This window comes from Protopterus annectens, chromosome 7.part0, assembly GCF_019279795.1.
Source record: "Protopterus annectens isolate FY-2018-M chromosome 7.part0, PAN1.0, whole genome shotgun sequence".
In the NCBI taxonomy this organism is placed as follows: Eukaryota; Metazoa; Chordata; order Ceratodontiformes; family Protopteridae; genus Protopterus; species Protopterus annectens.
Genome location: NC_056739.1, coordinates 1,894,717,679 through 1,894,736,188, shown reverse-complemented (window position 1 = coordinate 1,894,736,188; position 18,510 = coordinate 1,894,717,679). Strand labels below are relative to the sequence as shown.

Here is an 18,510-nt window from a genome sequence, read left to right as displayed (position 1 = left end):
TATCTAAAATTTCTCGGGATTGGTTACTTGGATGTCTTTAAGCTCTCTGGGTACATGTTTTAGTATTTTAAAAGAAATCATACCTTAAGCAATATTCTGTGGCAGAATATTCAGTAAGAGAATTGTCACATAACCTAGATAGGGTTAAAAGGGACAAATGCTAACATAGTTTGTCAGTAACCCAAGAAGTATAGTGGAAGCCAGCTTACCTCATATCTTGGATTTGTTTGACCATTTCTTGTGTAACTTTTTTTTAACCAGAACAAGTTGGAAAGCAAATAACAACTCTGAAATGTGAATTAATACCTCTGAAATAGAAATATACTATGATTAAATTAAGTGATGACTCTTGCTCAATGACAGTTATAACTTTAATATAATAAGTTAATATTTTAATTTATTCATTTGTTTACTATGTAAATTAGCTAGACTATATCTTTGCTGCCTCAGCGAAAAACTGTTCCACTGGGCAAGTGTGAATGTAATATGCATGGAGATAATTTAGATTAGACAATCAACATGTTTTTGGAAGGTGAAAGGAAACTAAAGTATGCAGAGAACACCCTAGCAGGTGTCCAAATAATATACAAACTTTAGACAAACAATGACTTGCTGTCAGGATTGAACCTTAGACCCAGGAACTTTGAGGCAGAACTCTTATCCATTGAAGTCTATACTGTCATAAAACATTTGAAATGGCAGTAGTGGCAGGAAGTGAAAACATGTATTTTCCTAATTTGTTTCTCAATTTCATTGTTTATGAGTGTTCTGCAAAAAAATAGTAAAGCTGAACTTTGAAATATAACACCAGTAAATGTGTATTACTGTATGCTTAAGGATGCAGCAAATTAAAATGTATAAGCATGTACATTTCAATAATATTAAAATAATTATATAAATGACTTCACCCTCTCCCCTTATTTTCTAGATAAAATTTTCTTCAACTAGAATAAAACACAGCTGGTGGACAGAAAACACAAGCTAAGGTATTTTTAAAGGTATTTCTGCACGTGGCTTGAATGTTGACATATGAACAGGTGTTTTAGCATTTGACTGCATTAGTCCAGCCCCCTTGTACTGCACTATATTATAGCCTGCTGTCAGCAGTCAATGATGTTGAATATGTGTCCAATTACGTTTGGAGGGGCTGATGGAAAAGTGTGTCTGTGGTGCAGGCCCCAAGAGAAGGATAAACAGAGAAGCCAAGAATGTTTGTCAGCATTCCAGAAAGATGTCAGAAGGTTCAGCTTTCAATGTGTGTGTGTGTGTGTGTGTGTGTGTGTGTGTGTGTGTGTGTGTGTGTGTGTGTGTGTGTAGGTAGAGGTGTGTCCCCTCTTCAGTCTCTCTCTCTCTCTCTCTCTCTTTCTATCCTTGATTAGATGAAGCATTCTGTTGCTGGCCGCATGCCCTAAACAGAGACTTTCCCCTTCTACCTTAAAAGAAGGGCTTGGCAAAATGCAGTAATGAAGTACTTCTCTTAATCCCAGGGGAACTTTATATAGGGTTATTTAGCCACATGGCTACAGACTGCAGCAAGAAATGCTCACACATTTATCTGTGACACAGAGAACTTTCAGTCGGCACCTTGAAAACTTTCTTTAACAGAGACACCGAACCTCTGTAGAGTACAGTGCATTTGAAATTGTGAAGTTTATAAAGGTCATCTGAGGACTAGATTAACACAACAAACATATCAAGAAACGTCTATTTAATTTACATTTTTTGGCTGAAAAAAAAAACTACCAGAATGTCAGATAAAGAAACAACAGATAGTGGACTGGAAGTAATCCTAACAACACTTCAGGTAAGAGGCAACACAGGGCTGCTGTGATAACATTATCTTCAAAATCAACAGCAAGGTTTATAAAGAAAGGATAAAGCAAGCATCGGGAATATCAATTAAGTTAACACTTTTTAGCTGATGGTACAGTAAATGGCTTAGCATTATAGCTTCTGTGCTGTAAGACTGGATTACTGGATGCATACTGCTACTGATTTTGTAAACAAGCTTCAACGAAATGCTTGTAAAACAAAACCTTTAGTATTAAATCAGACAGGGGGAGTGATAAGATTTGCTATAAGCATGTTTTGACATACTTTGATCTTTTTAACTTACCAAGAAGACAGATGACTAGTTTGTTGAAATAGAAATAATCAGTGTCATTTCTTTACTTCTACTTACATGATTGAACAATTCTTTGCTTATCATTGCAGCATCATACATTGTTTTAACATGTATAGCAAATGCATGTAAGATCATTTTAAACTTTGCATGGCATTCCAATTCATTTTAGCCACACACATTGCCTTCAGACTTTCTTGTACAGTGGAGTTTCCTTGTGCTACAAGTATAAACGCTAAGATAGAGGACAACTGTATAATTTTCTTTTAAAGATATCTTGCTTTTTTGGTGAAGTTTTATCCATGGGTCACGTCTAAAACAACATCAAATTTAGACAAAACAATATGTATGACTTTTCTCTGCATGGTCCCTATATGTTTTAACATAATATTTACAAACATGGACATAAGTAGCTGATGTTAAAGTTCACTGCTCAGAGCAGACAAGCACATTAAATTTAGATGAATAGATGGTATGATATGGATAGCAGCAAATCAGTCCTTTTAATGTCTTGTAAATGAAGATAGAATGTTTGACATACACTTATGTTACAAAATAAATAAATCATAAAGTAAACGCATACAATTCTGCTTTCTAGAATTTTGTCACATGTGGCAGTTGACTTAGGTTTGTATAGTAAATGTACTGGTTGACCATAAAATGAGAATTGTCTTGGGTCAGAGCTACTATTTACGTTTTGTGATATAAATTTAGAAATGCAGTGTATTCCTTCTAATGGATAAACATTTATACTTAGGAAAGAATACGATTACATTGCTAAAACAAAAAGGCCCACTGTTCCCTATAGGTTCATAGGTTCATAGGTTCATAGGTTCATAGGTTTATACTAGGCTATCTGCCCAAGGGCATTTATAAGCCTAGCCCAGAGTTTTGTGGCTTTCACCACCCCTTTAGTTTGGAGGATACTATGCCCATTATTTTGCTGTGCCTCTGTCAAGCAGTGACACTGAGATAATCCCTGGGGTATTAGTATTCACAAATAAAGGGCTTAATGGAAAAGAATAATTGATGCAGCTTCTCACCAACAAAATATTTGGGTTCTTCTCTACATTTTAGATATTCTGCCTTTTCATTATCAGGAATATATATATATATTTTCTTTTTTCATGTCTCAACTAATAAAATATTCAAGAAAAGTATTTGATGTTGGAATGGTAGGTAATAAAACTTTCTTATATTACTTCTTTTATTTAAATATTCCTTGCTGTTCAATGCAGCATAATTGTGTTTGATATACTACACACGTTATTCAGAAGTTATTCAGAAGTGTTTTTTTATATGAGCCAAGACATAATTGAAACATTCCTTATATAAGCTTCATATTAGAAAATTCAGAAACATATCACAATTCATATAGAGTTTGTTGCATTCATCTGATTACTTATTTTCCACACAGAATCCATAGCATTATAGCCTTGCACAAATATTAACAACATTAAACATATTTGCAGTGTTTTTCATTTGTTATATTGAAAGTACGTTACTAACATGAGGTCAAACTATACCACAACACCTGTGTAAGCTAAAACTGTGGAATTTAGGGAGTCTGTAATATTTCTTCATCTTATGGCTTAAGTATATTTGAGATATGATGGAAGTATCTGTTTCCTATAAAGCACTAAGAAGCAATAATTTTAAACTGCTGAACTGTGGGCATTTGCCTTGGCTTTTGATCTGGTAACATCAGAAGTGTACACCAATGTCACAAAGCTTTGTATGTCACTGCAGCCTACACATCTGTGTTCATCACTGCTGTGTGTTTAGATGAATTAAAAGTAAAAATCTGAACTGAATCTGCTCATCCACTATGAAACTTGCATTAAGAGTTGTAACACTTATCTGAAATTTGTTTAATAAAACACTTTAAGCTCTTTACAGGAGAGAAAGTCAGTGCTATGTATACCTCCAAATGCATTACAGTTTACCAATAGCTATTCACTGTCAGAAAGGAGAGGTAGCTGTTTAATAGTGATCAAGATGATTGTCACTGTGGAAGTAACACCCCAACTCTATCTACAAAATGGGAAAAAGGGGTTGTGGATGGATGGAAGCAAAGCTATTATCTATATTTTTTTTTACTTTCTTCCCCACTGATCTTCAGTTGTCTAAACTCTCAGCAGCCTTCAGCTTTTTATTATTTCCTGGAATAAGAATTATGTTAGGACTCTGGCTAGGGATTTTCATCTGTACAACCCCCACCCCCAGACCTGAGCTTACAAGAGTCCTACCTCCAAGTCACATGTGTATGGAGTATATTGCCTGCTTTCCATGTGTGTCTTCCCATCTCCACTAGTGTTGAAATTACAGTAGCACCCACCATCTTCATGACCAGCAACCCACATCTTCATGCCTAATTCCCAAGACAGATATGCAAGCTAGTGAAAATCAACCATACCCTACTGATCACCTAGCACCATGGTATCAATACAGACCTATCAACTGTTCCTGCTTTGGAGGAACACTCCTAAGTTCAGGCCTGATGATTAACCCCTGCACGCAATGTCTATTTTCAAGTTTATTACCCCTTCAGTTTTCTGAATCACTCTCATCATGTGATTTTTTGAAACTGCATAGTACACATAGAACCACACAACATACCTAACATACTAGTGACAATAATAATTTAAAGAACGAGGAGAAACACCTGATACTTCCCTTTTTCTTAAGGGAAAGTAAATGAGCTTGTGTATTAGAATTTTGCAGTACAGTTCATTAAGGTCTACAGATTTTACACTGTCATCTTGATAATGGCTTATATTTTTCCATCATTTTTGTCACCTTCTGTTTTTTAAATATGTGTTTCTGAATAGTATCCCACAGTCCTACTAGAAGCGTGAAGCATTATGTGCTATTCGGTATTCAACTGTTATGCTAATTAGATGTCTGAATTTTAGCCAGATGTTTCCACTTTTCAAGGGCATTTGTTCCTATTTTCAATGTCTATAGGTTGAGAGGTATGTATCAGCATTACAGCTAAATGTCCTTTGCCACCAACAGCAGGAGAGCCTGTTGAACTGATCTGTTTTAAAACTTAGCAGCAAACAAATAGTGAGTGGATAAAGATATAATTTTTTTTTCTCAACAGCACTATTCTGTTTTTGTCTTCTTAATTCAGAGAAGGTCAAAGCAATACAGTGCTGGGAAATCTAAACTCAGTTACTTTTTTCCTGAGAAATCAGATCCTAGAAATTGTCTGAAAAGTACTTGGTGTACTTTCCTCTGTTTATTTGAAGTAGATCTTATTATAAATGTATATTTTTTATGGTAACTTTGGTTAGGCATCATGAAGGGTTGATATCTGTCACCAAGGCCCCCAATCTGGGTTTACATCAAGTAGAGGTCCCACCATGATGAACCCCAGTTTAAGATCTCCTTGCCCTAACCTTTATAGGCTTATGGCACTAATACACTAAGAGAATGCACAAAAGCCTTAATAATATACAGAAGTGGTCACTGGCTATTTTAAGGAGCAAGTACAATTAAAGGGTTGTCTGTCTGTCCTTCTTATTTTGGTATGCTGCTGAAGAAAATACTGCATAAGCAGTCTGTTTCAACCACCATCCTCTCACACTGGCAGTGAATGGAGGCCAACTCTCTGTTATGGGTTGAGCTCCTCAGTCCTTCTTCCACAATGGCAGTGATCAGAAACTCCAGCCTATAGTGGCAGTAAACAAAATCCCCATTCCTGGTCATACACACTGACAATATACAAAACAACACAGAGACCCTCACAACAGCAGAGATCAGATCTCCAGCTACTGTTAACAGTTATGACTTGCCCTATGTATCCACTCACAATGCCTGCAGTCTGAATCTGAAATCCTCCTCCTTGTCCCACATCATGGCAATAAGCATAATGGTTGTCTTAATTCCCACCAAGCCAGTCAGTGACCACTGTGCACAGATTCCTCCTTAACGTGCATTTAAGCAATTGGAGCCCCCAGCCAACCATAAGTTTAAGGCCTGACAGACAATGCATAGTCACCCTGATCCTCTCCAGTTTAACATAGTCATAAATCCCTCCATCATATATTCCGCATAATAATATTGATGGAACAATCACAATACACTGACACCATCCTACTGACAACTGGAGTCCCTTGACCAAGCCAAAATGTACAGTGACAGTATTTAAACTTTCTTTTTTTTTTTGGTGACTGAGTTCCCCTATCTGTGTTCTCACCCACCTAGACATTTGTGCATCATTGTCATTCTCCCAGTAAAATGGCATTGCAGTCATACTCTCCAGACACCTATGGCTTACCCTAACAGTACCTTGTGTCATATCCCAATCCCTTTGTCCAACTCCATGTCTGTCTGTCTACCAGTCTACTCATCTTAATCTGTGGGTGGCATGCCCCCCTCTCAAGCAGCATATCCGTGATTGAACTTTACAACCTCCAAACAAAATGGAGTAACTACTGGCTTCTCAGTCACCCTTCTTACCAGTTGATCAGTAACTGTTTGCATCCCACTATCATTTGGTGCATGTTTTCAAGTCTACTGCAGTTATTTGCTCAAGTATTTCTAGCCTTAGTATCCCAGTCTGAAAATACATCAAGTGCAACTATGCTTATGCTAATGAGGTGCATAATTATCTTAGGAAATGCACAGATTTATGTTTGATGTCAGATTTAACATACTGCACAGGTTATCACTTGAAATACTAGCACTTGGCTAGACTGTGCTCCAGATACCCATCTTGCCCTCCAAGATAAGCCTTGTGGGTTATCATTACTTGTGCATCACCACAGTACTAAAAGAGATGATTCCTGACTTCTAGGCATTTGGACTAAGCTATACCCCAACCACTTCATATCCTGCAAGACAGAAGCATGGCTGCACAAAATTGTCTCTGAAATGGTCCCTGCACAATACGGGTACACTAAAGGTACATAAACTCCAGACTCTGTGAATCTTTGGCTCTATGAGCTAATTACTATAATTGAGGTAAAATGCTCATCTCATCCTAGAAGGCTTTGATCTAGATGACCTTAAATTTGCAAGGTCCTGGAGCTGCAGATGTGTAGTTTACTCACTGGTTCAAATTTTTTTTGTTTTCTTTTCTTGAGGATGAATAACTAACTTAGCCATTAGACACAATCCTTTAAATTCTGATTTACAAACCAGGTCAAGACGTTTGCAGTTATCTATAGGTCTCACTGTACCATATATCAATACATCATGGAATTTTGCTTAGTCAACAACTGTGTAGAGATAAGCTTTATTTTCTCACAGTCATTTTCTAGTTAATTGTACCTGGTATTCAAATTTTTGCATTAAGCTACCAATAAGACGATCTTTTAGAAGATTTGTCTATATAATCTGATATCTATATTTTATTGCCCAAGAATTTACCTAGTGATTTACAAACATAGTCAGAGATCTGCGTTCCTTAACTTTAAGTAATGGCTTGTTCCATAGCCTATTTAGAAGATATGCCATAAACCAATCCCTTTTTTCCTCATATTTTATATTTATTTATTTTGTTTATGTTACTAGTCCTGATGTTTGCAACATGGGTGGTATCTTGCTCATGTTTGTTTGTCTTTTGGCTTTTCCCGGTTAGGGGTTGCCACAGCGGAACTCTGGTCCGCTAATGATTGGCAGTAGATTTTTATGGTGCTGAGTTGCCAGCCCGACACCCAACCTTCAGCGAAGGCACACCCATTCATGCATGTCTTTCGGAGGCCACTTTACTGCAGGGAGGACATGCAGACTCCACACAAAAGGCACTCCAGCCGAGAATCGAACAGGAGAACCTCTTGCTGTGAGGCAACACCGCTACCACTGTACCACCACGGCTGGTATCTTGCTCATGAGGGGGTTCAAAAAACATATTTCATAGTGCATTGAGGACTAGAGTCTGATCATCCCTATGGAGCCTCTACAATGCTGGTGACAATAGGTATTTCTTTAACAATTATGACTGGTTTACACCTTGCAGCCCAATTATTTTGTTTGTGAGAGCGTCTTAATGTTCTTTAGTTGTGCAAGATATTTTACTAGTATGGGCAAATAACTAGTTGAATGATGATCCACAGCTTGCAGAATCAAAATCAGTGCTTTATGCAGAGGCAGACATTTTTTGGACTATACTGATACTCCCTTTAGTAATAAGTGAGGTCCCCCATGCACCTTCCTGTCAAGTGGGGAGAGACGTGTATCTTAGTGCATTATGAAACTGTGTGTTTTGAGTTTAAAGCTACCAGTTTTATAATTCAAGTTCACAGTATTCCTTCAAAAATGTTAGTTACTATTCTGAACATAAAAGTGGTGTTAGTTCACTGCTGGTGTGAGTTTCTGAAGTCCACCCAACCCCACTCCTGCACCTCACTAATAATGCCTCCAACCTTTAGTGATCTGTATATTTTCTCATTCTCCATCACCCTAATTTTACCATTGAAAGACATATGATAAATAGTAATTAACCCAACACAAAATCCTGTGGTAGTCCACTAGTCAGTGGCATTGTGGCTCAGAAAATTACACCCTTCCCACCACACAAGCATGTACATATATGCTTTGACTCCTTCTGTTCTATTAAGTCATACATTTTCATTCCCTTAATTGTATGTAGTTGATGTTTAGCTGTTTTAGTTTATCCAGTATACATGTATCTCAGACGGTTCCAAATGTTTTTACAACATTCAGATATGCTATGTGAGTTGTTATTTAGACCTTGATTTGTGGCAGCAGTTACTTGTTCAAATAACGTTGCCAAGTTTAGAAAGCATCTTCTTTTCATGAAGGTCTCTTGTTTCATTCTACAATAGATCCCTGATCACCCATTCCATTGTTTTGCAAAGTATGCATATTGACCAGATGACCTCCTCATTATCTAAATATGAAGTAACCACTCTTTTGTAGACAAGAAAAAGCATTATTTTTCACCACATTTCAAGTACATGTCATCATTCAGTAGTTGAAATTGTTGTTAGAGTCTTGATGTTGTTATTTTGATTCTGCATAAGAAATATTATTTCATCTGGCAGAACCATTTTTTCTGGGATGATTTTATTTTTATGTGATAATTATAGTCCTGAATTTTGCTATATCAATGTTATTGCTAACTCAATGGATCTATATTTAGGGTCAGAGACTATTCAGTTTGCCCTTATAAATACATCACATTTTTAATTCTTACCTTTCACTTTTCTGTTATAGCTGAAAAAGGCTTAATTAGTGCTTGTACTAACAACGTTTACTTTGTCAATTGTCTATGACATATTGGTTGTTCTGTTTTCTGCTTGTGTTTTGTTTAAAGTAGATTTTTAAGTCACTGAGTTTGTCATATAGAGTATGCAACACTTTTTTTGTCTTGTAAGATTTTTTGATTTTATAGCTCCATCAAGTGATTCATCTTTGAATTTGCTAGTATATTTGTGTCTTACTGAAAGTTACTTTTGACATTCATTTATTATGTGATTAAGTTCACGCATTACGTAAGCTGTTGTTTTTTTCTCTTAATGCTAAATAATAAACTCATAACTGTCTAGTGCAGCAGTAATGTCCTCATAATTACTATTTGAGAAATTCCAGATTTAACCTTTCTAGTGGTTGTGACTTTTCTAGCCTAAGACAGTGTCTTTATTTGACTATCTGGAGAGATTAGTAATTTCTAACTAAGAACAAGAAGACACTTTATTGTTGATTACATCTATAATAGTAGTACCTTTTGAGTTCTTACAATCTTTCCTGGGTTATTTTGATAAAATATATCTATTAAAAACTTGAAATTTTGGGTTGATCATCTTATCACTGTATTGTGGCATCATTCTAGGTGAAGGTAGGATACTGCTCAAGGTCAGGGTCATACCTGCCTGGGCTACATAATCAGAGAGCTCCTCGACGTCCCTTTTCATGTAGTCCAAGGAGGTACGTCTCAGGTCATTGACACCAGCGTGGACAATGACTGAGTCGTACTTGTACCCGCTGTTGAGAGACCCGAGTGCTTGCGTTATGTGGCAGATTCTAGCGTCCGACAGGCAGCTTACTGTGACCTTCTCCTTACTCAGTCTGGGGGGCGGGGCGTCAGTGTGTCTGACTATGGAATCACCAATGACAAGTGTGTCTGGCATTTTGTTTGGCCTTAAGGGCTGTGACTGTTTGACACTCTGACTGTGTGGTCTATGTGTTGCATGTGTTGGGTCGTGAGGTGGTAGTTGTTTGGGTGTCTGCTTTGGTGGCCTCTGCTGTTTTGATAAATTTTTGATCAGAGCCTCAGTATGTCTTTGTGTGAGTATGTGTATGATTTGAAGTTGTGATGGTACCATGTGTGACTGGGTATGTATTGTGTGTGGTTGCCTTCGCCTCCTGTCTGGTCTTGCCAGTCCTATGTTGAGAGAGCTCAGCCTCCAGTTTGGCCGTATAGTTGCATCTCTGCATGTATTTGTGTTTTGTGGGAGAAGGAGAGGATTGTCTGTGTACATGAGGCAATTGTAACATTGCCTCAATATTCCCAGGTTCACCAGTTGAGCTGGAGAGGACACTAGCAACTGATCCTCGACATACTAGAAGTAGTAGATAAAGAACTTTCAAAGGACTCCGGGGAAGTGGGTTTTGGGCTGGTGGGGTACTATCTATAATAAGAGTGCTTTATCAAGGTGCAAGTACTGTAGGAGTAAGTGCTAGGCTTTACAGATAGAGAATAGTCTACTTGGGAATCAAGTAGAGATGAACTTTTCAGTTATAGGATATGCTGGTTAGATCAGCAGTACAGTTTAGTGTGTTTTATAGCAGGGGCTGAAGGGAGCTAGGAATTGGCCCAAACGACCAATGGACTACTAGTTTCTGGCTGAAACTTCACCAAATCGGACAAAAGGCGCGCAGTGCTTGCCACTCCCACTGGTAAGCAAAGAAACTTCCCTCCTTCCTAATAAGGCAATGGATCAGTAACAGGAACTAAAAACAAAGCCCAGGGATCAGCAACTCTGAAACTGGACTACTCTAGTTCAGTAAAGTGGGAAAACAAGAGATTTTTTGTTTTATTACAGAGATAAGGAAAAAACAGACAGTAAATGCTATAAATGCTTTAAATCGGCTAAGCGCACTTTAGTGTGTAGCCTACAGAAACAATTTGCAACAATTAGTAACTTAAAGTGCAATAAACAGTGTAAAATGCAGAAATCACTTAAAGTAGCAGTAAAACAGGAAATGCAGTAAGCTAGCTTAATAACAGTGGGAAAGCCACAAAAATACTTATATCTGGTAGAAAGTCACTCTTTTAGCTCTCTGCTGCTTGGATCACTCTGCAGGCCACCACGAGGATCTGTGCAGAGTTGGTACAAGCTGGAAAACACGTGTTTAGCGTGTTTTATAGCAGGGGGCTGAAAGGAGCTAGGAATTGGCCCAAAACGACCAATAGACTACTAGTTTCTTGCTGAAACTTCACCAATTCGGACAAAAAGGCTGCTCAGTGCTTCCCACTCCCACTGGTAAGCAAAGAAACTTCCCTCCTTCCTAATAAGGCAATGGATCAGTAACAGGAACTAAAAACAAAGCCCAGGGATCAGCAACTCTGAAACTGGACTACTCTAGTTCAGTAAGTTGGGAAAACAAGAGATTTTTTTGTTTTTTTTTTTACAGAGACAAGGAAAAACAACAGACAGTAAATGCTATAAATGCTTTTAAGTGGCTACCAATCTTGAGTGTGTTAGGCTTCAGGTAAATTTAAGCAAAAAATAACTTTTAAGAGTGCAAAACAGTTAATCAACACAAAAACAGTTTAAATAGAATGCAGAGCTGTATAAACAGGCTAAGATGCAGTCGCTAAGCAGTAAATATTCAAAAAGCCAAATAAAAATACTTAAATCAGTTATAGCAAATACAGTTATAACAAATGCTCTGAAATATACTGTATATTTCCAATATGTTTGAGAAGGACAGTCAGAACACAAGAAGGTTCAGGCGAAAAAGAAAAAAAAGTTTTGTTTTACTTTTTGAAAAGGTAAAAAGGAGGAACAGAAGGCCTTATCAAATGTTCTCTCTGTATTAAGAAGAATGAGCTAATGACACTAGTCTGGGAGGTGTGTCACAGTAGGGGCGGGCAACTGCAAAGCCACCAAGTATAAGAGCAAGACACCAACAGGTAGGGAGGGTGGGACAAAATAGCCTAAGACAACAAGCTATGAAAGTTTTTAAACAGAAAAGATTTCTGAAGATTCTGAATAGACAAAGTGCTTTATATATATTAAATTATAAAACAGTAATCTGTTAAAATAATCAAAAGATACTTATATTTTGTAGCTCAGTTGCGGTCAAACAACTTCTCCAGCCTGCACCAAAGACCAGAACAACAACTTTTTTTTTTACAAGAACACAAAAGAACCAGCCCCCACTAGCCAAGAGATAATTACACAGAGTAAATGTTTCAGTTTATACAATAGCCTAAGACAACAAGCTATGAAAGTTTTTAAACAGAAAAAGATTTCTGAAGATTCTGAATAGACAAAGTGCTTTATATATATTAAATTATAAAAACAGTAATCTGTTAAAATAATCAAAAGATACTTATATTTTGTAGCTCAGTTGCGGTCAAACAACTTCTCCAGCCTGCACCAAAGACCATAATACACTAAGAGAATGCACAAAAGCCTTAATAATATACAGAAGTGGTCACTGGCTATTTTAAGGAGCAAGTACAATTAAAGGGTTGTCTGTCTGTCCTGCTTATTTTGGTATGCTGCTGAAGAAAATACTGCATAAGCAGTCTGTTTCAACCACCATCCTCTCACACTGGCAGTGAATGGAGGCCAACTCTCTGTTATGGGTTGAGCTCCTCAGTCCTTCTTCCACAATGGCAGTGATCAGAAACTCCAGCCTATAGTGGCAGTAAACAAAATCCCCATTCCTGGTCATACACACTGACAATATACAAAACAACACAGAGACCCTCACAACAGCAGAGATCAGATCTCCAGCTACTGTTAACAGTTATGACTTGCCCTATGTATCCACTCACAATGCCTGCAGTCTGAATCTGAAATCCTTCTCCTTGTCCCACATCATGGCAATAAGCATAATGGTTGTCTTAATTCCCACCAAGCCAGTCAGTGACCACTGTGCACAGATTCCTCCTTAACGTGCATTTAAGCAATTGGAGCCCCCAGCCAACCATAAGTTTAAGGCCTGACAGACAATGCATAGTCACCCTGATCCTCTCCAGTTTAACATAGTCATAAATCCCTCCATCATATATTCCGCATCATAATATTGATGGAACAATCACAATACACTGACACCATCCTACTGACAACTGGAGTCCCTTGACCAAGCCAAAATGTACAGTGACAGTATTTAAACTTTCTTTTTTTTTTTGGTGACTGAGTTCCCCTATCTGTGTTCTCACCCACCTAGACATTTGTGCATCATTGTCATTCTCCCAGTAAAATGGCATTGCAGTCATACTCTCCAGACACCTATGGCTTACCCTAACAGTACCCTGTGTCATATCCCAATCCCTTTGTCCAACTCCATGTCTGTCTGTCTACCAGTCTACTCATCTTAATCTGTGGGTGGCATGCCCCCCCTCTCAAGCAGCATATCCGTGATTGAACTTTACAACCTCCAAACAAAATGGAGTAACTACTGGCTTCTCAGTCACCCTTCTTACCAGTTGATCAGTAACTGTTTGCATCCCACTATCATTTGGTGCATGTTTTCAAGTCTACTGCAGTTATTTGCTCAAGTATTTCTAGCCTTAGTATCCCAGTCTGAAAATACATCAAGTGCAACTATGCTTATGCTTATGCTAATGAGGTGCATAATTATCTTAGGAAATGCACAGCTTTATGTTTGATGTCAGATTTAACATACTGCACAGGTTATCACTTGAAATACTAGCACTTGGCTAGACTGTGCTCCAGATACCCATCTTGCCCTCCAAGATAAGCCTTGTGGGTTATCATTACTTGTGCATCACCACAGTACTAAAAGAGATGATTCCTGACTTCTAGGCATTTGGACTAAGCTATACCCCAACCACTTCATATCCTGCAAGACAGAAGCATGGCTGCACAAAATTGTCTCTGAAATGGTTTAAAGCTTATTGGGAGTCCTTACCTTGGGGCTACATGGACGTTTTGGTCTACAGTGATACAATTCCTTTATCCGTTTGGATGGAAGCCTTTTTCTATTTTTATGTTTATTAATGCAACTGTTGGCGTACGGACGGCCATCTTGTCCGGTTCGCAATTGAGGTACTTTCTTTGTCTACATTGGGACATTGGGGCATTTTCACATACTTTTGGGTTTTTCTATATTGTGTTTGGCTACTATACAACATGTTTAAGACCTTATTATTTGGCCACATGGGTCGTGTATGTGGTGGAACTGTAATTCGTGCTGGGCCCTTGGATCTATGAATCTGGTATTTTAGGGAACCGCATGGACTTTAATGTCACGAGCACGGAGCGTTTAAACAACGGATATTTTTTGGACGCTTTGCTGAACTAATTTCAAGATTGGGCACGGAATATGGACAAATTTTGGACATTTTGTTTGGTTAATTTGTCATATGTTTAGGTGTATTTATTCATATGATGTTATTTGTTTTTTTGTTATTTTTTGATAGATATTTTTTAAAGCCCATTTAACGCTGGGTGCACGGAGGTTATATATTAGTGGCACTTTGATGGTTTATCAAGCATCCTAGTGGAATATAACTGTCTGATTATTTGAGATGGGCTTTAACTACAACAAATATAGTAATAGGGAACTAATAATGGGACATTTTGAATTGTAGATTATGAAGCATTGGCCATAGTGGTGTTTAGTGTATACGGATGGGGATGGTTCGGTTCATTTCAGGGCCATGTGTCTGATACCTTGAAAATGTTCATGGTTAACTGTGTCTTTTTTGGATTATATTTCAAACTACCTCAATGGTTTTTCGATATTTTCTGATATTCAATCATGAATATGATTTATTCACTTTATATTTGATTATGATTATGGCAATTTTTGTGTTTACTTGGACCTGGTGGGTTAGAGGGTTCTTCTTCCTTTTTTTATAAACAGTTGCGGCACTGTGATGGTGTATTGGATTGTCCAGTAAACATTATATGTATGGGGTAATGGCCTCAAATTATAATAAATAAATATATATCTCTTGCCAGGAATTTATACAGGACCTAGTGGGTTTTGGGTCTGATTGGCATGAATGGATGGGGCCTTAGTGATAATTTGTTGGAGTGGCCATGAGGGCAGCCAATATTATTGGAGAGGGTTGAATGGTTACAACAGGTATAATTTATAACAGGCAGAATCCTGATGAGTCCATGAAAGTGGTGTACATTATATCTTACGGTGGCAATATATGAATATATCATGGAATTTTGGCAGAGACGTATGTCGGCCTATTGAGGGGCAATATTGTTCAAAGTTGGTAGATTTATTTGGACACGTTTTTCCAGAATTATTTCCGGATATGACTATTTGATTATTTGTGTCATTTTATTGCCTATCAAGACGAAGGTCTCATTTTTTGAAGAGCTTTTTCTAATATATTGGCCACTTATGGTAAGAAAGTAATAAGGTTCAGTTTATCTGAACGTTTTTTTAATATGGTACACTTGATATGGTCAATAGTATTTATGTGAATGAATACGGGTTGGGTGTTTTCAGGGTCACTCTGACATTTGGGATCCATATATGACGATGTTAGGGACATTCTAATTTGGAAACATGGATATTGGGGAATTACTAAAGGGCCTTTCGGCCGATCAAGATAATTTGGAGGTGTTTGGTTTAAGTAATATTACAGGACCAGACTCTATTAATTCATCATTGGATGTTCCATCACAGTGCAATAACATGTTTTCTAAGCTTAATAGACAAATGAAAGCTTTACGTACAAATGTTTGGCATTTGAAACTCTTTAAAGCCTACAAGGTCAAGGATATAACCCCTAGGGGATTAAGGGTACGTATACAACCTATTGTGGCTAATATAGATAGTATGCTTTCTAAAGAATGGGCGGAGGCCCAACATTCTTCATCTATGCAATTTGTTGACTGTTTGCTAAGGTATTATGACAGGACTATACAGAGTCAACTTGTTGAGATTGAAAATTTGTGTGGGGAGGTAGAAAAATTCAAATCAGAAGTGATATATTCACAACAAGTATCAGACTTGGCCAAGGACCTCTCATTATTGGAAAAACAACTTACTAAAAGAAAGATTAATAAGTTTAATCGTGATTTGATGGATTATGAAAAAGGGAAACCTTTTGTAAATCAAAAATCAGTCAGATTTCAGGATTTTAAATCCAATAATAGTTATAATAAGAAAAGACCAAGGTCCATTTTAAGACAACATAAATCAATGTCTGATACGACATCAGAGGAGGAAGCTTCTTCTTTAACAGATGGGGAAGGTTCCCTACGCCAAGTGTCCCCAGCAGCGAAAAGGAAACAGCCCCCCCCTTTAGAGTTAGGGGTAGGAGGAGGGGGGGTAAGAAACATAAGAACAGATTCCGGCAACATAACTTTGCAGTCACTGTTACAACAAATGGTGACATAAATGATAATATACATAACATTTCCTCTTTTGAACTTTTACCTACACATGTAAAACTGCTAAATAAAGGGCTTTCTTTTGTACCCTCATTTTCGGTCTCAGAAACTCAGTTATTGCAAGATGTTGACGAATTTTGTAGAATACTTAATTTGAAAATCTTTTTTGCAGATCAGGAATATACTCAAAGATCTTCTGATTTCAAGTTCAGGAAATCCAATTTTGTCCCTCCCATGAATAAACATGTGTCCATTTTTAGGGAGTGTGTAATGAAAGAGTTACACTTTTCCAATTTGTATGGTCTTACCGATCATAATTTAACATCTTTAGAAAGACAAGCTTTGGTTGAGCTTAGTAGTAATCGTGATATTGTTATAACTATGGCGGATAAAGGAGGAGCAGTTGTGGTTTTGGATTATTCTGTGTACAATCAGGAAGTTTTACGACAGTTGGCAGATTCCAGTTTCTACATGGCATTGCAGGTGGATCCGACCCTTTCTTTTAAGAGGGAAATTGATGAATTTGTGGATTTATCAGTACAACAGGGTATCATTACGACACAGGTGGGTGGGCAATTGAAGGTGGATGAGCCTAGTTCCCAGTATTTGTACATTTTACCTAAAATACACAAAGACCCATTGCATCCCCCTGGGAGACCTATAGTTTCAGGTAGGGGATCCTTAACGGAACCATTATCAGCTTTTTTGACCTATTATTTGAAACCCTTGTTGCCATTCATTAGGTCCCGTATCAAGGATACCACCGAATTTTTGAATATAATTAATGACTCTCAACTGGAATCTCACTGGTTACTTTGTACTCTTGACGTGGCCTCATTGTATACGAATATTCCACATGATCAGGGTATTTTAGCTGTTTCCTTTTGGCTATACAAATCTAAGCTCTATTCTTTATCCTTCAACAACTTTTTGATCAAGCTCACTGAAATGGTATTACGAAAGAACATCTTTTATTATGCAGGTAAGGCTTATTGGCAGATCAAGGGCACAGCGATGGGTGCTTCATTCGCACCCATCTATGCTGATTTGTTCATGGGTTATTATGAGGCTAGGTACATATATGATGATCAACATAACAAATTTCTACAACATCTGGATATCTGGCGAAGATATCTAGACGATTGTTGGATGGTGTGGCGTGGAGATAAGCAAAGTTTATTTCAGTTTGTGGATTACTTGAATGACAATAGTTTTGGCATTCGATTCACGGCTAATATTGAACTTTCTGAAATTGTGTTTTTGGATGTTAAAGTTATTAAACTTGCTGACAATACTTTATCGTCCACTATACATCGCAAGTTTCCCAAATACAACACTTTGTTACATGCTGATAGTTATCATCCACGCCACACCATCAACAACATTCCGAAATCCCAATATATGAGAATTAGACGTATTTGTTCAACTGATGAAGATTATTTGGAATGTAGTCTGGATCTGAGACGTAGGTTTCTTACCAGGGGGTACGAATCTCAAACACTTATAAAAGCGGAAGGTCAAACTTCACAAATGGAACGTCAGGATTTATTGTGTTATAAAGTTAAAAATAGGAATGTTAATATTACTGAAGATATTCAACCAATAAGGTTGGTGACTACTTATGGGAATAATACCAATTGTTTCAGGGATGTCATTAACCAACATTGGGGTATCCTTTTGTCACATGAAATTTTAGACAGGGTGTTGCCGACCAGCTGTCAGTTTTCTTATCGCAGGGGACGGAATTTGAATGCTCACTTCACACATTATAAAAGACATGTTGCTAATATACCACAACAAAGAACCCTAAGTGGTGATAGATTAAGGGGGTGTTATCCTTGTGGGCATTGT

General features: G+C 37.6%; 1 protein-coding gene across 1 annotated transcript in view; it reads left to right on the top strand.

The window, feature by feature from the left end:
- The first annotated feature begins 1,380 nt into the window (after positions 1-1,380).
- The window catches only part of AGBL1 (AGBL carboxypeptidase 1), a 4,745,443-nt gene continuing 4,728,313 nt past the window's right edge, over positions 1,381-18,510 (top strand). Inside the window, exon 1 of the mRNA XM_044078361.1 lies at positions 1,381-1,804. Within this exon, the coding sequence (XP_043934296.1) occupies positions 1,748-1,804 (57 nt within the window). The 5' untranslated portion in view covers positions 1,381-1,747. The remainder of the gene's footprint in view (positions 1,805-18,510) is intronic.